Source organism: Cynoglossus semilaevis, chromosome 19 (assembly GCF_000523025.1).
Source record: "Cynoglossus semilaevis isolate Cse_v1.0 chromosome 19, Cse_v1.0, whole genome shotgun sequence".
In the NCBI taxonomy this organism is placed as follows: Eukaryota; Metazoa; Chordata; class Actinopteri; order Pleuronectiformes; family Cynoglossidae; genus Cynoglossus; species Cynoglossus semilaevis.
Window position 1 is genome coordinate 1,133,592 of NC_024325.1, and position 23,160 is coordinate 1,156,751.

Genomic DNA, 23,160 nt, shown 5'->3' on the forward strand with positions numbered 1-23,160 from the left:
TTTCATTTACTCAAAAAACATTGAAAGACAAAAAGATCTTTTTACATCTTTGAATGATATATGATATCATTGACATAATTTGTTCCCTTTACAGGATGGTGTGCTACCTTAGTACTTCTTGAACCATCTACTGCTTTGTAGACATGTCTCAAGGTTATGTTTTAGGTCCAATAACTTTATCTCTATAAATGACCTCTTTAAGTCATTTTTAAACATACCTCATCATTGACTCATGCCACTGAGTATTAGACAGAGGTGGAAAGCAACGAATTAGATTTACTCACGGTACTGTAATTGAGTAGTTTCTGTTAGCAGATTGTAATTGTTTAAGTAGTTTTGGGAATAGGTAATTTTACTTTTACATTTGAAAAGAACCCGTTACTGTGTAAAAAGTAAATGCGGGGGGAACCAATCAGCGTTAACTAAAAAAAAAGTGCGTGGGCGTTCCCAATCTGTCAATGTAGCCAGATAACTTTGACTATTTACATGGTATATTATGTCGTTGGATAATGGCTGGTGACGAACAAGAAGCAGAGCTCTCTGAAAGAGAAGGGAATCCTTGGCCATATTTTAGCGAGCTTTTAGTTTTCAAATGCAAACGAGTCGATAAATTCATCATTCAACGCAAAACATGCCTGCCCCGGCGGACACAGTTGTCGCTGTGAAAACTTCCACTTCAAACCCGCAAAAGCATGTGTCAGTAAGTACAGTTTATGTGTCTTTGCTTGTGTATCCCAAACGTTATGTTTATTGTTTGGTTAAAACTTCTTCGTTAAGCAAAATGTGCCTTCACAATATCGAATATTGTCGCTTAGCTTAGCATCCATCCGGGTAGCTGACGTTTCAGTGACGTAGAGCAGTACCGGACCACAGTCAGAAACAAAACAGGTGACTACTTGCGATAGTAGGAACTATTTGTTGTCTTTTTTTTTAACCGTTAACAGTTTAGCAATGGTTACCTATTGTATCCCATATTTAATAACCCCCTAATTTTTTTAAGTTGCAAAAATAAATTGCAAAAATATCTAATTTAAATTTTTACGCTGTTCACTGAGAAATATACAAATAACCAACCTGCAACCAACATATATACGGATGAAACAAAGCAAACAGTATAACAATTTGACATGACACATGTATATGATTTTAATGGCTGAAAATTCTACCACAATAATGATGACAGTAAACACGTGGAATGTGACAGTTACTTTGCTGTGGTCAGGGAAGATGAAGTAGATGGTGCAGGTGAAGGGATCAGGACAGCACACTGGTGTTCTGTGAACAAACGTCTTGCACATCAATGACATCTGCACTTACTCCACCTTGAAAAGCAGGGTTGTCAAAAGACGACTCTTCCATCGTGTTTCTTTCATGTGACAGTAAGGATGTTGGCATTCTGATGGTCTTCCCCTGTAGTCTGAGAGGGTAAACGGGACATAAACGATGACATCCTGTATATGCATACACGTATGTAGTATCGGTTTTCATTTTTAAGGTACAACTTACTTCGAAAAGTAGACATAAATCCCGAGAATAACTGCCAAGATGATCGCAGATGGAATTAAAACAACAAGAATAACACTGGTGTCCTGCTGCTCATAATCTCTGTAAACCACTGAAATACAAAAATAAGACAAAAGCACAAAAAACCCACATATTTATGTTGATATTAGTGCACATATATACTGATTAGCCAAAATATGTGTACAAATATATGTCCAAAGTATTATAGGTGGGATTAGGACACTGTACCCAGTGGTCTGTACATTAATCTGAAGTGTTCTAAAACTACAGTAATAATATTTTGAAACATGACTCACCGTCTAACTTATGTTCAGTCACTGCATGCTTTGAGGATGCTGCAAAGACACAAGTGAAGTTCAGTAGCAGTTTTGATTGTAACAGAAGTCACAATACTTATCTATCTAAATCAGGGGTGCCAAACATATGGCCCGTGGGCCAAAACCTACCTACTTAGGGGTTTCAATCCGGCCTGTCTGATGAATTTAGAAAATAAAAAACTACACAAACACTTGTTCAGGAAATGTTTCTTAAAATTATACTTAATTAAATATGAATATTTATTTCATGTACTTTTTTTGCATGAAAACAAAGGCCAAAAGGACACACTTTTTGTTATTTATAGAAGATTGTTATGACTGTACTGGTCCGGCCTGTTTGACATTCAATTAGGTTGTAAGCAGTCCTGAACCAAAATGAGTTTGACACCCCTGATCTAAATTAAAGAAATGAATATATATTTAAAATGTATTCTCCATCGCTGAAGAAGTTCGCTGCCCTAAAGACTGGCACATGGCACTGAATCAGGGGAAAAACTCTGTCAACAGAAGTACGCTGCCCTAAAGACTGGCACATGGCACTGGGCATGTTATTTTTTGGGACTGCATAGACTACAAAATATTTCAAAATAAATGGTTTCTTCATAACACTTCCTCGTTGATTTGCTGCATGTTAATGCTTGTGAATGAATCTGTGTGTTTACCTCTACATGCAGGTGGAGAGCTATTCCACAGTGATGGGTGTCCAGGGATGCAGTAGATGGTGGCCTGGCCCTGCAGCTCGTACCCTGAGTGGCAGGAGAAGCTGAGCGTCTCTCCCGCTTGGTAAAAGGCTTTTTCAGAGTTCTGTACACTGGTGGACGCAGCACCAGGGTTTCTGCAGGGTTCATACTTCTCAGCTGAGGAAAACCAGAGAACGGTGGCATGTTGGTAAGTACATTCTCACGCAAATATCTTAGCTGAAAAACCATCGGTGGTTAGGTTCCTATGCCATGCAGCCACACTTAATTGTTCCTTTGTTTTCTCTTTTATATTTGTTTTGCAACTAATCAATAAGATATTAGTTGAAAATGGAAAATAACCCCACTAGATGGCAGTATTGTCGTTTAAACCCAAAGAAGAATACAGTGGAAGAATTAACTCCAAATTTAATATTAACTTAAAGGGACAATACGGGGGATACCTTGATAAACAAGTGGACAAAAATACAAAACAAATAAACAAACAATCATTCTTAGTGTTGCAACAGGAAGTAACTTAGCTTAACTAGCAAAGGTTGTTTCACCTCTTTGTAATTGCTTGTTTTTCCTTTTCTTACAAGTATATTAGACTCATTTTACTTAAATTGTAGCCAGTTAATGGGATATACGTATTTCAGCAGTAGGTGAAATCACTAATTAACTAAAAATGGTCTTTGTTAGATTTTGAAATCAGATTCAGATAATATAATAAACTTAAAAGCAGTTTGACAGTTGTTTTCTTTACCTTAAATGGCTGTGTATTATTGGTTCTCAGTCCTATAACCACCCTAAAGTGGTTTACAATTTCCAGGATACAATATGTATTCTACTGTGCTAACCTTTAAATTCACACAAGTGATGTGGCTATGTGTGTGTGTATGCGCAACTTACGGACACACTTGGGCAGCCTCTCACTCCACTTGGGTGCAGCCAAATCACGGTTGCAGCAGGTGAGGAGGCTGCTGCCAGAGAGGACGTAGCCTTTGTTACAGATAAACTGCACTGTGGCTCCAACGGTGAAGTGACCACCTGAAATCACCTTATGGCTGTGCTCCACGTTTCCAGGATCCAGACACTTCATTACTGCATCACCAAAAACAAGACAATTAGTTAGGAACCAGTTTCTATTAATACCTATAAACCACCTATATATATATATATATATATATATATATATATGTATATGTATGTATATATACACATATATACACATATGTGTATATATGTGTGTGTGTATAAATGTATATATGTCTCTTTGGCTGACTATATATACCTCTATATAGCTATCCATGTCTTTATCAGAATTTCTCATATTTTTCATCCATCTCTCTATGATTGATCTATTTACAGGTATGCTGTCCCATCAGCTCAAACAGCACGTCATTGATGGAGAGAAGACCATCATCCAAAACCCAACGGACCAGCAGAAGTCAGTCACGACTCTTGTTACTTTTAGTCTGTGGTAACCGTTAGTGACCTTGTTAGTGTGATGTTTTTTTTTAACTATTGAATCAACTTGTGTTCACAGAAAGGACCATGAGAAGGCTGAGTTTGAGGTGCATGAGGTCTACGCAGTGGATGTGCTCATTAGCTCTGGAGAAGGAAAGGTAATATTACTGTAAAAGCTATTTATTTCGACAGAGGAAAACGATTCCTGCATATGGGATTATTTAAATAGTGTACACCACTGATTAAAAAGTGTTATTGTCTGTGTTTTTAGGCCAGAGACGGAGGTCAAAGAACAACCGTTTACAAACGAGACCCCAACAAGGTGTACGGTCTGAAGATGAAGACATCTCGAACGTTCCTCAGTGAGGTGGATAGACGCTTCAATACGATGCCTTTCACTTTGAGGTAATGCATATTAATTATGCTCATTTACATATTTTGAAGGCCAAATTTGTTTTGGCTATTTTGTGTTTGCTCAACACACCACAGTTGTCCCAGGGCCTGGATTTGAACCAGAACTTTCTCAATCTCTCTCCCTCAACACTGTTCTCATTAGTACAATCAGACTTGTTAGACCCGTTGTTCTTTGCAGCAGTAGGGACAACAGTGTGTATTAGAATACAGGACAGAAGGTGCCAGCTTGTATGTCACATGGTCACAGAACACACATTCAGAATGCAGTCTCCTCCTTGTGTAATTGTCCACCTGTTATCACATTAGAGGCCTCTACCCATTACTAACACGTGACTTTACTCCACGAGACAGTGGGAGAACTCGTTACTGTAGTTCCAGAATCAAGTATTTATCTTCAAATATGAGGCCTGTAAATTTTAGTGAGTTCATCAGAGAAAACAACAGCATTGGTTATGTAGCCACTTGACATAAACTGAACTACAATATATTTTTACTTGAGGCACCAGGGGTCAATGTTGTCAAGAAAAAAACCTACTAAACATACTACCTTTTATGCACTTTCTTCAGCAGGTCATTCTTGCCCAGATGGAGACTAGATATAAATATATATATAAAACTCGATTATAAGGTTTTGTTTATATAGAGAGGGAGTGATGCATCGTGAATTACTTAAAAATAGCTATAAATCCATGACAATTTTCATCGGTTGAAAAAAGAAAAGGAATCGCGCATCAAGGTGCATCTCAAAAAATCAGTTGTCATATGCCTGTAGTACAGTAGGTAGCGCTGTGTGCATGAAAATGTTGGTTGTGACCCGCTATTAAATCAAGATGTCACTTTCAGGTATATAAAAAATAAATAAGCATTGAAATGTAGCTGTTGTTCTTTTGACTGGCTGTTATTCCTGAACGTAACAGTCCACAAAAAAGTACTCAATTACAGCAACACCAGTAATTGTAATTTGTTACTTTCTACCTCTCTGTGTGTGTTTGTGTTTAAATGACAGGTGAAGACTCTGTGTTTACGATGTATGTCTTTGTGTGTGCTCAGTTTTCAGTGGGCGTTAAATGTGCATTTAAATGACTGGATGAATGGTTGCTAAGACAAGTTAATTTCATTCAAGGTCAACTCAAATATTAAAACCCAACATCATTTTTACGGCAACAATTGATTTTTTTGGACAAAACTGAGTGGGTGACGCAACAACAGAAATCCTTCAGCGTCCTGTATGACTCACAGATAACACAAAAGAACAGATTCTAGATGTCTAGAAGTTTCAAGGATAAATGATACATTTTGGACCTCTACTTTTTTAACTCTCCATGTAGTACACCCGAGCGTTGTCTCTTACACTTGGATGTCGAGCATGATCCTCTTGTCCTCCTCCACGTGGATGCCCCAGATGCAGTCCTGCCCCTTGTCATAGGCCTCAGGCCAATTAGGAGACAACACAACACCGGCAGAGTCTGTGACCTCCCCACTGCACACAGCTGCAACACACAGACATTTAAACATAAACAAATGTTCACATACATACGTATATGATAAGACTTTATTCATCCCACACCGGGGAAATTCATTTGCTACAGCAGTAAGATAGACAAGTAATACCGTAATAACCAAACATTTGACATCTACAGCAGTAAGATAGACAAGTAGTACTAAAAGTAACGTAACAGCAGGGTAGACATAGTATTTACATGTCTATTTGTATAAGTACATATAGTACTGTATAGCAGTGGTTCCCCTTTAGTTCATAAGAACATTTTTGCTACCCATCCACCCGCCCACCCAAAAAACTTAAACTTTTTAATGCTATCATTGTCAACTTTGGTAAGTCCGAAAGTGTAGCAGCAAAAACCCGAACCCGAAAATTAAGAATAACGCCCTCCTTTGCAATATAACTATCAGATATGAATTTTACACTGGCTTCAGCAAATCAGTTTTTTGCAGTTTCCTGTTAAACATTTATAGCTTTTGGCCCTCCCTGAAATGAAACTTTGGCCCCCCATTTTGGGAACCTCTGCAGTAAAGTATATATGTATATATATATACTGTATATAGATTATATAGTATCAATAGATATGTGCTGAGCAGTAACTTCAGGCAGTAAACTCAAATTCAGTTGAACAGTGTGGAATACCGTAATAACCAAACATTTGACATTTTTACACAACGATAAAAACATCTCTTTACTCACCCCTACAGGCTGGCTCAGTTTCATTCCACTGTGGATTTTGGGGGTTGACACACTCGATCACGACAGCCCCTTGCTCCAATGTGTAGCCAGGGTCGCATGAAAATTCAACCGTGGTTCCGACCCTGTAAGTAGGGTAACTACTGGTGAAGTTGCCGTATTTTATGAAGGGCTCGTAGCACATGTCGTTTGCAAAAGCTGCAAACAAAGCAAAAATAAATAGATAAATAAAAACAACATGCTTTTGCGGTACTGATGTTAACACTTTACAATAGTCTGTGTATATAACGAACTTGCCTTCATATCTGATGGCTACACCAGTGGAAGTTACCGTAGCATCTGTTGTGAACTCTATAAACAGGTAGCGCCCAGTGCTTAGCACACCCTCTACTGGCAAGTACTCGACCTCGTAGGAGTCGTAGATGGGTGGAGAGTCTATATTGTCGCCATTTTTTATAAGGAACCTACGAACACACAGAGGTTCCAAACTTAGCTAGAACAATCGTGTTAAACCATTTAACGTCCACATGTGAAGAGAGTAGCACAGTGATGACTTCTGACTTTTTTTTTTAATGTCGTCTTATGTGATATATATTACTTTTGCTATAAAAGTAATATGGGAAGTGTTATCTCCATTAGCAGATAACTACTGCTAAGTGTTAGCAAGAGCTACATTTAACTACATTTTGCAGTCCTTTCCTCTGCTTCACAGTACAAGGTTAAACAATCACAAAGGTGCACCTTCAGTCACTCCCTGTCACCTTTCCTTGACAATTGAAATCTTTATAACTCCAAGGGTTTGATTGTTGCATCCAAAGGAACGCTTTTATTTATGGATTCCATTTTCAGTACTTGCTTTTAGCTCCAGCAGTGTATACACTCTCTCTCACTGTGGTTTGAACATCGTGCATACACCACCTGTCATCATCCTCTGCCAGAGCCACTTTCTCAAAATGAATATGGAGCCGATGGCCTTCAGGGACCTCCAGGACCCAGTGGCATGTCAGATTGTTGCTGTAGTTGCCAGGGAAACCAGGAGTCGTGATACGCCCATACGTAGCATTTTTCATCAATCCCCCGCAGGATGCTGCGCAGGAAGAAAGAATAAAACAAAAAGTTGTCTGGGCACAGATATTATTACTAAGGATAATGTTTTATAACAATAATGATTTTATAATTGCTGATATTGTCCAAACACTTAATTTCCGATTTTGATATTAACCTATATTGATATATGTAGCTGTTTTGCTGCACCCCATACATGATTTTCCCATATTTGGTGAAACCCAGGCATTGATCAGGTTTTCAATACCCGAGAAAAATCTGCCATTGACAAAAAGTTTGCCCACACTTGGTCTTACCTATGCATTGTGGTTCTTTTCCACTCCAGTAAGGTGTTGTTGCGTTGTGACACATCAGCAGTCTGGGACCTTGCAACGTGTAGCCACTAAAACAATGGAAACGAGCTTCTCCACCTACATGGAGATGTGTCACTGAAACCTCTCCACCAGAAGGTTTTCTAGGTGATGAACAGCTCAGCATCGAAGCTGGAACAAAGGGAAGAAAATGCACAGTAATTAATCAGCATAACAAGGATCAAAAACTATGGCCTGGGGGCTGGATGCGGCCCGTTTGGCTTTTTAATCCGGCCCACCAAACTTGTCCAAATTGTTATTAATTTCTATTATCATTATACCTCTGCCTTTTCCCTGCAATGCCCGCATTTCTCCAGTAGATGGCTTAGAAAAGGCTTAAAGCATTTTAGCCGTGACTTTTACATGTCCTTTGTTTTAGTTCATACGAACGCTCCATCGATCTGCTCCTGACCCAGCCCAAATTAACTGTCAAATTAATTTTTTGCCGACCAAGCTTCTCTCACGAAGACGACAGCAGATCTGTTTCTGACAGTCCCCTATTTTGCAAGGAATAAATATTCGACTACAATAATTCTGTTTAGTTGCTCTCATTTTGCATCACTTATTCTTCGCCACGAGAACTTTTATCATAATGATCGATATATCCTAGCTGTAGGTGCAGTTGAGCTGAAGCCCCAACCTATTACTAAAATTCAGAGCAGCACATTATAGTTAACGGAAGCAACATGTTGTTTGCATATGTCTTGCATATAACAATACAATAGTTAATGTAGCAATTATTTAAGGAGTTTTCAGAGAAAACCAGGCACAGTTCCAACATGGCCCAACTGTGAGCCAGTCCAAACTCACCCAGGCAGTCTTGAAACACACAAGGAACACTACCCACAACTTTTGCCCATTACCTCTGGAAAAATAATGGGGAAAAAGCTGCACAGTAGTACAGGATGCATTTGGGTTTTAAGCACTTTTTAGACTGTAATTTAAGTTGTCACCATTTTACAGACACACACACACACTCCAGCACACACACACCTTTTTAAAAACCCGACCTAGTAAGCATCTCGGCTATTAATTAAATTGCAGCTTGGAGGTGCAATTTTACATTCTACATTTTCTCGCTCACAGTGGAGTAATTAACATCACTTTTATGGCGGCTATAAAAGCTGCGGCGAAAAAAAAACTTTGCGAAACGGAATCGTTACACACAAGCTAATCATCACAGTGTGTAACAACAAAGCTGGATGAGAAATGGCCGCTGTGGTTGCTGTCAAAGACTCCAGGAGCAGCAACACAAGATCAATGTTGTCTATTACCCCCATTACCATAATCGTACTCCTGCTTTTTTTTCATCAGTGGGCTACAATGGGGTGCAATTCACATTGATAATTGAGTGAACTTCCCAGGTCTGTAGGGGAGGCTATTAAATAAACTTCCCTTCCTCGCTAATAACCGCACTCTTCTAGCTCATTAGTGCAGGCACTTTAATGGTCAGACCTAAACTTCTCCTGATAATGAGTAAACAGCACAGTGAGCAGTATTATTGGATAAAGTGTGTACGAGAAAGTCTCGGTGTCCTGCGGCAAAACCAAGTTGAATGCGACGATTCGCCCTAACGCAGAACATGCATAATAAATCAGGATTTAATAACAGAGATACAGATCTCAGATTAGAAGACCCGCCTGGAAGGAAATGGTATTTGCAGTCTCAAAAGCAATTATAATAGCGATTGGGAATGAGGCGTGACGTGGCATCTTAATTTACTTATGTAAATATGATAAAGGTCATTTGGTGTTAAGAGAGTTGTACTTACTTACGTACACACTGCGTTAACGCGGTGTTTTATTCTATTGTAATCCGATGAAAGTTTGTTGCTCAATGGCAATGGATTTTTTTTCTACTTTCCAACCAAGCTGCGTGTTATAGGTGTGTTTGTATGTGTGTATGCACAAGTTTTGGATGTATTTCAATAACTAACAATACCATGGTAAAGTGTAAGATAAACTTTTCATAACAACATTGTTATACTTATAACCTACACAGCCACGTAAGACGTGTCCATCCATCAGTGCAGTTAGAAAAAGACAGACAAGTGAACGATATTTTTTTAAAAAAAGGTAAAATGTACAAGAAAAACTGAAGAGAATACTGATGAAAAAAGAACCTTATTTGTTTAATATGTTTACAAACCCACACGTAATTGCCTGTTTGTTCATGAACTGTAGCACACTGAAATAAATTAGCAAATTAGCAAATTTATTGAGTTATTGAGTACCATAACTGATACACGATGATATTCAATAACTCAGTCAGCCACAAGGTTGCTATGAATGTTGCTCTCAGGTCATCCTCTTAATTTCTGCTTCACGGCCGAGCGAAAAATAACCATAGTTATTGCCCTTATCGTTACGTCATGTAATTCCCCATTGAGCATGAGGTACGTTAGCTGCAGGCAACAATGTGGAGCCAATTACTGAAATATGACCTGTTCTGCTGCCCTGCTAACATTTCTGGGCTCTGATTTTTGGTTATAATATCCAAATTGGTTTCTCATTATAGATAATATTTCCTCTGCGTTATGCTGCAGAGCACCTGTGTCGTTGCCTATTGTTTTCTCGCTAGAGGGCAAGTAATAGTCACGATAGAGAATGTGTGTGTTAACGTTTAATTAAATCTAGTTAAAATGAAAGTTATTTTTTACTTTGTTAGTTAGCCAAAATAGATGGACAGCTAAAAGAAAATACAGAGAGAATATTAAAATGAAAATACTGGGAATCAAACTAGGGATGCGGCCGATCCAGTATTGGGAAAAACAATGAAACGCACATATATGCATATAATAATAATATTAAAGCAATAGAATCGGAATAGTATCGGTATCGGCTGATATCCAAATCCAAAATATCGGGATCGGATCGAGAAGTGAAAAAATGTGGATCGGTGCATCCCTAGTTCAAACCCAGGATGTATTGAATTACTAGCATTGAAAAATGCATTTCTTAACATATCACATTGCAAATTAAAATGTAGTAAAGCTTGTTTGAGAGGATGATCTCGATGTCTGTTTATATGTTTAACGAGAAAGAGACTTCACGAAAGAACCTGTTTTCCCCCCACACATCTTAAAACAATACAATATTTCACGCTCAAAGTGACAGGCCCACTGCTGATGTTATGGAAGCATCAATCACTCTGCCAACAGTGACAGAGCCGCAGCTACAGCAGATATTAATTACCTTGTGAACCGGCTGCGTGTCCTCCACACTCGTACTCAATTGCATTTCTCACAGCCCATTATAAAAGACAAGGTGAGCCGCTATCTCAGCTCGGCAACAGACGAGAGACAAATGAAATCATCTTCTGTGGCTACGACGTGTTCCATCTCCAGGAAATTTGCTGATTCCAGTTTTTCCTACTTGTCTTACTATTCCTAACAACATTAATCTTCCAACCACTAAAAAATCAAATAAAAACAATACACATAAACCATCATTATTATGTATCCTGTTAGTGTTACATTCTGGAGGTCACTGCTCGTACCTCACAGCATTAAGAAACACAGATTCAGTTCCCACAAAGAGCTGATGATTCTATTTTGGAATTTGCATGTTTTGGTCACTAATAGTACGAACAATTGTCTTCTTCACACCTATTCTCAAAATCACATCAAATTTACGGTACCAACTCCAACTAATGTGGTGGTTATATGTGGCATATCATAGAATCAGACAGAAGTGGTATAAAAGTTATATTATTGGTCGTATAATTATTGTGATATATTTGAAAAGTCAAATATAGTCCTTTGTTAGTCTCACATTTATGCAAAATTTTACTTCTGCTGTGAATAAGATATATTAATATATATATTTATACATGTTCAAAATTTTACTTCTGCTGTTGTGAATAAGATATATATTAATATATATATTTATACATGTGAAGTGCTGGACACAATTCAGCGTCTGATTGGTGGTTCGTATAGACTTCAGAGTTAGGAAATGAGGGGATTATTACCTTGGTAATGTAACAGGAGGAATCCACTTTTTTGTTGTCGACCACTCGTGAAACGTACGGTAATTTGGTTGCTCTGGCTGCGTAGTACAAGCCCACTCTTCAACGCAGAATCCTTGGCAAGGATGAAGGGTTCACTGCCACCCGTATCCTCCACTGTCACTTCCTCTTCCTCCAGAACACTTACATTTAGCACCTAAAATTTAAAAAAAATTGTTGATAATGTTACACAATTAGTATAAATACGTTGAAATAATCAAAGAGCAGATAGCGCATTAAGATGTGGTCGGTATTTTTTTCCCCCAAGAATATTTATTTAAATTCCCTTAAATTTATTCCTTAAAGATTATAGCACAGCGGAGTCTGAAGAACAGATAAAATGTAAAAATCAATGTTAACCCTCATGTTGTCCTTAATTTTCTAGTCTTCAGCATCTCAATTTATTTCCAGCATATGCTGTTTTGCATACATTTACATTCAAACTTTCGCATTATTCGTCACGTTTTTTTATGCAGTTTTTCTCCTCTCCCATCGTCACTAAATTTGAAGCCGCTCAAAAAAACCGCAGCCCTCTGTCACAAAGTATCTCCTCTTTTCGTGACAGCGAGCTTGGAGGAAGAGCAATTAGTGTCGCCTGAAAGCATTTCTCCCGAGATGGCAATAGATCCCATGAAAACCCATCTCACCGAAACCCTGACACACTGAAAAGCTCATCAAAATCAAACTGGGCTTCTTTATGTCCTGCCTTGTTCCCCAAAGGCACAACATGATGAAGGCATCCCTGTGCCTCATCCCAAGTTGATTAAAAGGAGCAAACCTGTCTTGGCCTCCATTACTCTCAGACTCTCTAACATACCTGCTCTGTGCTGAACAGTCACTGCTGCTTCAGAATTGGCAATATTAGAATAATGTTACTTTTCAGAAAGAAAAAAAACCCAACATTTTCTTCAACAATATTGGTAGATGACAACATTTCTATCCATCTATCCATCTAGCTATCCATCCATCTCCATCCGTCCCTCCATCCTTATCTATTCATGCCTCCCTCCCTCCATCCATCCATCCATCTCATGCCTCACTCCCTCCATCCATCCATCCATCATCCATCCGTCCCTCCATCCATCCATTCCTCCATCATTAGAATAATAATCTGGATGTAACTTCATCATTAGAATAATAATCTGGATGTAAAATTGAGCCCTGTTGAGTGAACATGCAAATTTAACTGTGCTCACCAAGCGTACACATTTAACAGCTCAGCCAGGATTATGTAATGATTATGATGGTGTAGTTACTGAAGTACAACAAGAAGAATCTTCTGGGATGGTATTTTCTCTTCATTATGATGACATTGAACCGATCAGCATGGCTCTACTGAGACAGTGGGTTTGATTGAAATCATAAAGAAATTAGATTTACTTTTTTTCCAATATCGCCAAACCACAAATTCAGCTCTGTGGACTAAAAAAAACTTCACTACATATTATCTTCACACAACAATAATAACTTAACAATATCAACACCTTTCACGGTGCTTACCTGAACTTCAATACCATATCCGAGGTACACAGTCACCAAGTAGAAACACTCAGCTTCAGTGTTAGGCTGTTGAGTGATTTCGATGTCACCCTCAGGTTCAGTGAAATTTACACCACATGGTCCTGTAGGGAACAGATGAAAACCAATGAGATTATTTTATGTTGAACTCACTGATCCTCCTCAATGCAGTAGCCAAGTATCAATATTGCTAGGTATTTATCACTACCTAATGTTGTTGTGCTGGTTGTAGTCGTGTAGTTCACTCTGTCTACTTTGGCCGTACTCTCCACTTGTGACTTCGTGGTTGGCTTGTGAAGTAAATAGTCAGAGGTGGTCATCGGTGACAGCCGTGGTTCCTCGTCGTGCTCTTTATTAACGCTCTCTGATAAATATCCAAGTGACCAACTGTTCTGTGAGGGCGGAGAAGTCACTGGGATTTGGTCACCGCCCAAATCGGTTGATGACTTTGTCATGTCTTTTTCCCGGCTCATCTTGAAGACCTTCATTTGAGGTGATCTCGACGTTGCAGTTAACAAGATGTTCAGTGGAGACGTGGCGGCCACAGTGGCGGAAGAGACAATCTCTGAAAAAGCTGGTGCATCCTCGTGGGGTACCAGTTCAGTTGCAGGGTCTCCTGCGTCCAGGGCCTTGATTAGATTGGGAGCTGAAAATTGTTGGTCGCTCTGGAAGTCCTTAGCAAGTTGGTGCTCCTGAGGCCCGTGTGCCTTTGAGGCAGGTTGATGGTTTGGTGTGTTTACCGGTGACGCAAGAGTTACTTGGTGACTTTCGCTCTCTGTGTCCTGTGTCGGCGATCGTTTGAAGAGGCTGCCATCTGGGTGAGAACAGAGAACAGAGGAGGGACGATGACGTTGTTAAAATGACTATGGTTTGGTAGCAATAACTAAGTCTTTTCTGTTTATAAAAAGACAATCCCACAAAGTCATAAATACAAGTTACGCATACTACTGCGACTACTGCCACATGATTAACCTCACAACATTGAACTGTCATTAATGACATTAACAGTGTTGCGTAGAATGATGCTAAGAGATAGCAGCGAGGTACACGTAGTTAGGATATGAATTATTAATCAAATTGAATAATTAGTTTTAACAGCCTCTATTAAAATACAAAGAATAGCAAGAAGTCAACTAAAGTATTTCATATGGTTACAATTTATTTTTTATGCAATACTTTTGATTTCCCTGAGCAGAACCAATTTTTATTTTACTCTTGTTTGTGTTTCTCTTCACTGCAGTGTCCTTTTGTATGTCTTTAAACAAATCCTCTTATAATTGGTGTGGGAAGGCCTGACCTTTCAACAGAATTTTCACAAAAGGAAGAAAACACCATTTGCCTGGTATGCTATGCTACAAAGCATCCAAGCGTAACTGGGTCACCTCTAAACAAATTGGTGACCATTGTGTGTTGATCAATTTTTTTTTATATTCAAATTTATTATAAACACAATCATAGTAATTGTTTAACTTGTATTTTTATTTTCTCTTCATTTATTTCATGAGGGAATCAACCAGAAAGCTGTGGGTAAAAACCCAAATCTTCCGCATTAAAAAATCAATTTGGCTGTGTGTCTGAGTAAGGGGAAAAGGAAGCCCTTTTTTTTATTAGAATACTCACTCTGAAGGACCCATAACATCCTACTTTCCCTAAGGGTTTACATTTTTTAGAATACTCACTTTGAAGGACCCAAAACATCCTACTTTCCCTAAGGGTTTACAAGTCAGCAATTTATCTTCTACCTGATCACATGATGAACCTCTAGGAATACTCACAGAGACACACAGGATGTACTAATTTGAAACCTTGTAGTAGGCTACTACCCTTTCCCACTGCTACCCTGATCCCACACGCTATCTAATTCAGATGAGTTTTTTTTTGGGTCAAGGTTAGTTGGAAATTTTGGCAGGGGAGGCCTCAGTAATGCCTACAACACTGACTAATCGAACAGGAATTGATGAGAGGCTGTGGACTGAGACTGTTGAGCGAGAGAGAGTTCTTGATGATCAAATAAATTAAACACACACAAGGTTTGAGCTCCCATCTCATATCGTGTACTGCGATGTTGTCTCCCCCCCCCAAAGACCTGCTGGAGTAGAATATTAAGAGCTGTCTCAGGAACAGCCTGTCTTTGTATTTTGGCCTTAATTTCACAGTCTGTAGTCAATTTCACACCCTGCAATTTCCATATGTTTATCTACAAAAAATTTCAGTTCCGTTTTAAGCGATGGTCCTGAATCATCACAAATACTTCATGAAGGAAGATGAAGTGTTTGTGCATATTTTTTTACTTTCAAATCGGGCTGGATTGAACCCCCTAGCTGTCCGGGTTTGGCCCATGGGCCGTATGTTTGGCGCCCCTGGATTAAGACTTTGGGTTAAACCTGTGACTTTGCTTGGAACCCTTACTTTATGTGTGGTAGAACAGTGGTTCTCAAACTGTGGTGCGTGGGGAAAATTCATATTTTTACATTTACATTTTCAATTAAATAAACTAAAACATACCATGCACAATTAATACAACAATTAAACATAAACAACTTTATAAACATTTATAGACAATGTTTTCTCAGGTGGTACAGAGTATAAAAAGTTTGAGAACCACTGCTCTAAAACAGTCCTCTACTGGGGAAACAAGGGTTTAAAAAAACAAGCTTTTATCACGACTACTCTTAACTAATGCTGTGCCTAAACCGCTACATTTTTGAGACGTTAGTTTGTTGGACCGCTTGCTTGTCTACAGGGAGTCTTGCTGTTATCTGCTGTGATAGATGACGAGGATACAGCTCATTAATGGAGGAAGAAAAAGAGCCAGGATTCCTGTGCGATCAAAATGGGGGAACAAAGCCTCTCTGGAGGGCTGTCTGTCCAGCTAAGAATAGACACACATGGCTATAGTGCCTGTAATTAAAACAACATCATATCTGAAATTTAGCAGAACATGTTTGTACCTGCGCTAGCTGTTTAATGCTGGTGTAACTGCAAAATAGAATTTTGAAATTTTTAGAATTTAAAAAAAAAAAAGTAGCCACCTTAAATAGTTCCTTAAATGACCTCTAGAGCTTTATCAACAAAATGAAACATAATCTGCTCCTGGATATTGATATCACAGTTCTGTACATTCTGGTGCAGAAAGAAATACTTTTCTGCGGAGGTGGAAAGAGTACTGAAATATATATTATAAATTTCACTATTTAACATTAAATGTTATAACATAAAAACTGCCAATGTGCGAACTGCCACTAAGGGGTGCGCAAGATAAAAGAAATGTGATGGCGTAATCTCAGCTACCCCATCCAAGTATGTTATGATGACCTTGTCTGGCCAAAGCAGGCGAAATACCCGAGCCCAGCACACACACACACACAACGAACTACCTGATCCCAGCACACACACACACACACACACCCAAATTCAAACATATGTACACACACATTTTCACATTTTCCAGAATCTTTTTTTACCCTTTCTCTGATCAAGCATCAGTCAGATGGAACAAAAATAGTTTCTATTTTTACTACCTGGACAGACTTTGTATCTGAACTGAGCTGTTGGTATTTTTGGTTGTTGCCAGGACTAAAAATATATCCAACTATATACAAGCCCCCGCAGAGTACAGACACGCCTTTTACATAGAGCACATAACCACAGTTTAAAATACAAGTTTTCATTCTCTTCAATATTATTGTGATTTTGTCCAAATAAGTCTTTAGACCACACACAAATCTGCCCTTTTTTTACCTTATTTTTTCTCTGAACTTTTTTTTTTACTGACTAACACTGAAGGTATGTTTAGAAAGACAAAGCTGCTATTGCAGCAGTGCTGCAGGGGATGATGACAGTCGTTGTCGGGGGCAACAGATTGATTTACTTCAGTCATCAAGTCTGATTTCGACAGATGCCGGGCCATTTGTGAGTCCTCTTGTTACCAACTTGCACATGTGAAAATGTTGACCACAGTCTTGAGCCGTCTGTAGAACACCCTAATTATAGTGCTGCAATTAAGATGAGGTATATAGATCGATTCTGCTGCTCCCCTTTGGGACAAATTAGCTGGGCTGAGAGCCAAACTTGAAGATCCTACACATCTGAGGTTTACAAATGTTGGCAAAGCCTGTCATTCTTAACCATAGCTGTGATGTTCAAATGCTATAGAAGCCATTATACAAACACAGGTCTTATAGTTACTGGTTGTTGTAGAGGTGCATTTCTTAAACATCCTACTATATCGCAACTCCGCATTGTGGGTGACTTCAGTGTTTCATATTAAAAACAATTTCCTTAAATCTGAATTTTTACTATCTGTTAATTCAGTCATTGTGTTTCAGCCATTGTTGTTGAGTCATATATAGCAGTAGAGGAGTAAAACAGTTTGAGAAGATTTTAATTTTAAATTGGTCACTTTTGTCCATGAACCCACTTCCCAGAGGAGTAAAACAGTTTGAGAAGGTTTTAATTTGAAGGTCACTTTTGTCCATGAACCCACTTCCTGCTGTGTCGGTTCATTTCCTGTTTACTTACTCTTCCTGGTTGCACTGCGTGTTATGCTTGACATGCTGTCCATGCCTTGAAGCTGAAATACATTGTTGAGGTAACGCCATAAGTGTATATATTTCATGATGATGAAAGGCAAAACAGTGGTCGTTAAAAACTTACAGTATATTCCATTTGTTATTGAGAAATGTAACTTTGTACATGCTAAAAAAAACTGCTGTGTTATGTGTATTAAAATGTATAGATTTAGATCTAAGTAAATGAAAAAATCAATTTTATTTATCCATTATTTTTATTTTTTCCATCTATTCTCTACTGCTTAATTCAGCTTTAAGGGTCACGGGGGGGATTGCTAATCCCGGCTAATCCTGGCAGTCATCCTGTGAGCTACACCATTGGACAGTTCATCAGTTTATCACAGCACCACACAGAGTGTAGAGACACACAACCAGTCAAACTCACACTCATACTTGTGGTCAATTCAGGGTGAACAATTAACCTAATCCCCAAATTGTATCTTCATGGACTGAGGGAGGAAGCACTCAGTCCATGAAGAGTCAGAAAACTCTATACAATGGCTCTCAGGCAGTTCTCTCTAAAGATGTCCATATAATACATTGTCAAATATATAATATATATATTCATTTCTGAAGTGCACTTAAATGCAACCAACTCTAAGCGATTGTATGTCTAGCTTTATATGAACTGTTTATCACTGATCCTTCTAATGCAGCTGTCCTCCCATCTGCCCTTCAGCGACAGATTGTATTAAGGTATGATAAACCCAGCTAAATCAGCATCTTTGAGGCAGCAAATCAATTGCTTCTTCACAGCATGGGATAGAAGGACTCGGAAGGTGACTGTAAGGTGACCACAATTTTAAAATGCTCCATAGAATTGTCTTTGTATGCTGACTTTGAAATGATCAGCACTCGGGGAAATTCATTACTAGACGTGGCTGCTACCATAAACCTATACAAAAGAAGTGGTCGGTTTTTGTATTTGTCAGGGATTCACAAGGATGTAGAAGTCAAAAAGAAGAAAGAGATTTAGACGAGAAGAGAAAAAAAAATAGCAATAACAGCCGAAAGGAATTACACAAGGGCCACTCGCCAGGAGGTTTTTCATTTTTGGAATCAATGAGGAAACCTGAATTGAGGGGAGTGATTGAAGGATGAAAACTCTGTTGAGGAACCATGCTGCCCCACACTTAAAGCCACATTTATTTGCCTTTTTTTTTAAAAGCCCCAACCATTCTTTTACATTGATTGGTGATAGCTATTCTCTTAGCCAGAGAGGAAATCATATATATATATACATATCTATATCTATATATATATATATATATAGATATATACATATATATGTATATATATATTTTAAAATATCTGTTTTTTATTTAATATATTACAAAGGAAATGTTTATTTACACATCTTTGTTGTATGGAAAAATCAATTTTTTTAATCTTGTGCACCCCCTAGTGGCTGTTCGCCCACCTTTGCTGTGCCAGTCCACACTTTGAGAATCTTTGCCGTAATTAATCTGTTTATAAATGAATTTGAATCACTTGGTCTGTAACATTAAAAACAATGACTTCCATTTATACTATTTTTGAGTACCTTGGCCATACATTTTGAAAGGCTTTCTACATTGATATTGCCACAACGTTGTTATCCTTCACTGCTAATAATGTACAATCACTCGTCCTGATTCCTTTAGTTATATCTTTTCAAAGGCAATTCCTGCAGGGCTGTCTCAGCCTGCCAGAAGGGCCCGCACTAACTGTGAATACTAAAACGACCACACAGCCTTCCCAACTCATACTAACATATTACACAGCCTATTACCTGCTTCTTTCCACACCGCATCCTCCAACCCAACAATTTGCCATTTCACCTTCACATATGTAATGCTTTCTAGATAAAACCTGGCATGGATGGAGGGAGAGAAGAGAGCTGGAGCTGTCCCTGGGTCTAATCGTGTCACTGAGCACTCTTCACTTAGGCTGCAGCACATGCCACTGCTGATGAAGAAGGCCAGTACACAACCCAACACAGCAAAGAAGTATAGAAAGGACGTCCTACCTGGATAATTGTTTTTCATTCTTTTTATAGCTCTAATTGATGGGGTGCGGGCCAGGGACAAATCAGAAAAAATAGGATAGTGACATTTAACCTTAAAAAGGTTAAAAAAAAGAAAATTTGGAAGGTGACTTTACAATTTTAGTGACTTCTGATTTGAACTTTTTTAAATGTAAATTTTATAATTGGATTTCTAGGCAATGCTACAAAGATGCTAAATGCTTCTTTATCTTAAAGTTCTATTTATTTATTAGTTAACAATACTATATATATATATGCATATATATGTGTATAGATATATATATGTACAGTATATATATATATATAGGTCAAATCTTCTATGATGCCCACAGGGACATTAGGCGTCTCCCAACTAAAGCTATCAGGGACGTCTTTTTAATTAGGATGCATTGAGCATCCTTGCAGTGAGCGAGGCATTTGCACATGAAGAGTTGAAAATGAATGCTTTAACCCCCTCTTCAGTGGCAGAAAAAGATCCAGACAGGGACAAAGTGGGGCTAAGACAGACAGGCAGGTGTCAAGCCCTTAAAAGGCACTCTGGTGCCGACCCCCCCTAGTGTTGGATTTTTTTTTATGATGAAATAACAAATTGTACTTTTTAAGAATAGTCAGCTGAACAACGAGTAATAATTACAAATTATAAACCTATGTGAACTGTGTGAGACAAAAAAAACAGATGATGGCTATTAAAAGTCTGGTACAGAGGTGTCAAACATGCGGCCCGTGGGTGTGTGGTACGGAGGTGTCAAACATGCGGACCGTGGGCCACAACTGGGCCGCTAGGTCGTTTTATCTGGCCCGCTTTATTACATTTTGGAAATAAAAAAAAATTACACAAACACTTCATGTTATTCGTAAACTCCTGGGAAACATGATGCGAGACGACCCAAAACAAAATCTCTTGCGACCCACCTGAGGGTCGCGACCCAGTCTTTGGGAAACAACGATCTACAATGGTGGTTCTCAAATTGTGGTACGCTCTCTAGTGGTATGCGGGAAAGATTTATATTTTCACATTTACATTTTCAATTGAATAAATCTGTAACATACAATGCACAATAATTACAACATTTCGAAAGATGTGTAGCTACTTGTGAGATTATGAAATAGGAAGCTAACAGGATAATAAGGCCTATGCTGCTGTATTCTAATATTGGTCATCGTGGTGGTACTCAGAGAGCTCAATGTTTTCTCAGGTGGTACAATATAGTACCAGAAACGTTAATGATCGATGTAATTTACTTCAATTTTACGCTACATATTTTATCCTAAAACGAAATTTTGTAAAGTAGTGACAGACTATACCAAAAAATACCAATACCCTATGCAATACTTTTCTAAACATTACACAGTATCAGTACAGTATCAGAGAACACATTTATATGATACTTATATGATAATTAACTTAGTCAACAAATGTCAGTGTTGTACCCTGTCACAGAAATAGTTTTTAAAAGCAATAATTTAAATAATAGACGTGTTGTTCTTTACTTCCGACATGTGTCGTGCGTCTCAGTAACAGAGATTTAGTGTCCGTTATTCGACAGTAAATGTAAAACCGACAGGAAGCATCGATGTAACACCGAGAAGAAGCCAGATGCAGAACAAACATTTAATTTGGACAAAGACATTGAGCTTGAACTCACGACAGCTTTCCACTAGCGCTCAACTGTGTCAAACAGCTTGGACAGTTAATCTTTAGCAATTTCTCAGGATTAGCGTCTTATTACGAAGCGCCGTCTGTCACACCGACCTCGGTGCCTGAACACGTCTTTCGGAGCGTTTTCACAGTCTTTTATGTATGAAGAAAATGATGTATAAATAAATAAAGTTTACACGAAATGTTTACTCTATGTTTATGTATGCCGTCTGTGAACTCACTCGTTGGTTTTGTTTGCGTTCCAACGACGTTCTCACAGACTTATTTTCCGGGCAAATAAATAATAAACAGGAGTTTAACGTGATAAAGTGCCGACTATCTGTGTATGGTTTAAGAAAATCATTTTCTAATCTAAAAGAGTCAACGAACCACGCATCTCAACTCAACAATTGCTTTCTTTGTAGTTAGACGTGAAGAAAAACACAACATTCTCCTTTCATGCTCATGTTTGAGCCCGAAGTTCTTACCTTGCCCCTGTATTCTGGCCACGACAGCAGCGACCACAAACACCGTGAGGAGTGTCCTCGATTGCTCCACATGCATCGCTGCAAAAGTTAAATCAAATTCCCCACGACTGTATGTTGTAGGTCCGTGTGTATTCAATTTTGATAACAATTCTTCAAGAGCTTCACTAACAAACAAAAAAAGCAGGGAATAAAATGGGGGAAAACGGGGTTTCGAGCGTCTATAAATCGTGTTGCACGAAGACGTCGTCACTTTAAAATATCAAGCGTGCGAAAGCCGACAATAATCACATAAACGTGGGAACGCGCATCTGCCTCCTAAACCATCCGGGAGTCAGACTCGTGACAGCATGACTAGAATGAGGGAGCGAGTGCTCAGCACCACGGAGAGCTCCTAGCGTCAGCTCAGGGAACGATCGCCTCCTCCCGTACCGTAAAGTTGAACTCAGACCTGATTAAAAGAGATATTTATATATCAGAGAAATGGTTTTTGAATGTTTGGGTGTTATATTTAATCATAATTCAAAACCTTTTTTTAAAGGAACCTTTATGGACTATTTCCTTCAATCATAACCCTGTTTTGATTTCCTACAAATTTTATTTATGAACTATTTCCTTCAATGACCACAACCCTGTTTTGATTTCCTACAAATTTTCATCGGTGCATTTTTGGATGATTCTATATATTATTATATTATTATGATTGTATTTTTTACATACTGTTTTTTGTCTTTTCTTGTGTGCATTGTTTTTTAGGTTTTTTTTTTAATCCTATGCATGTGCATATTTACTTATACAGTGCTACAGTCCTTGTCTCACAACATCTCATTGCCACTTGTCTAGATCTAAAATTTGGAATTGTAGATTTCTTACCGTGCAGTAACCCAAGGATGGTGTGG

At 38.5% G+C, this 23,160-nt stretch overlaps 2 protein-coding genes across 2 annotated transcripts; one reads left to right on the forward strand and one right to left on the reverse strand.

The window, feature by feature from the left end:
* Positions 1–709: 709 nt before the first annotated feature.
* LOC103394781 (seizure protein 6 homolog) lies at positions 710–22,464 on the reverse strand. Its single transcript, XM_025065831.1, has 14 exons — positions 22,265–22,464; positions 13,749–14,354; positions 13,523–13,644; positions 11,987–12,179; positions 7,961–8,146; positions 7,518–7,686; positions 6,603–7,063; positions 5,754–5,892; positions 4,950–4,994; positions 3,431–3,684; positions 2,504–2,698; positions 1,821–1,859; positions 1,507–1,615; positions 710–1,417 (listed from the first exon to the last, which is right to left on the reverse strand). The coding sequence occupies exons 1-14, from the start codon at positions 22,338–22,340 to the stop codon at positions 1,255–1,257; spliced, it is 2,757 nt and encodes a 918-aa protein (XP_024921599.1). The 5' UTR covers positions 22,341–22,464; the 3' UTR covers positions 710–1,254.
* LOC103394761 (proliferation-associated protein 2G4-like) lies at positions 3,822–4,413 on the forward strand. Its single transcript, XM_008332195.3, has 3 exons — positions 3,822–3,968; positions 4,068–4,146; positions 4,260–4,413. Exons 1-3 carry the CDS (start codon positions 3,829–3,831, stop codon positions 4,395–4,397), a joined length of 357 nt encoding a protein of 118 aa, XP_008330417.2. The 5' UTR covers positions 3,822–3,828; the 3' UTR covers positions 4,398–4,413.
* Positions 22,465–23,160: the final 696 nt, after the last annotated feature.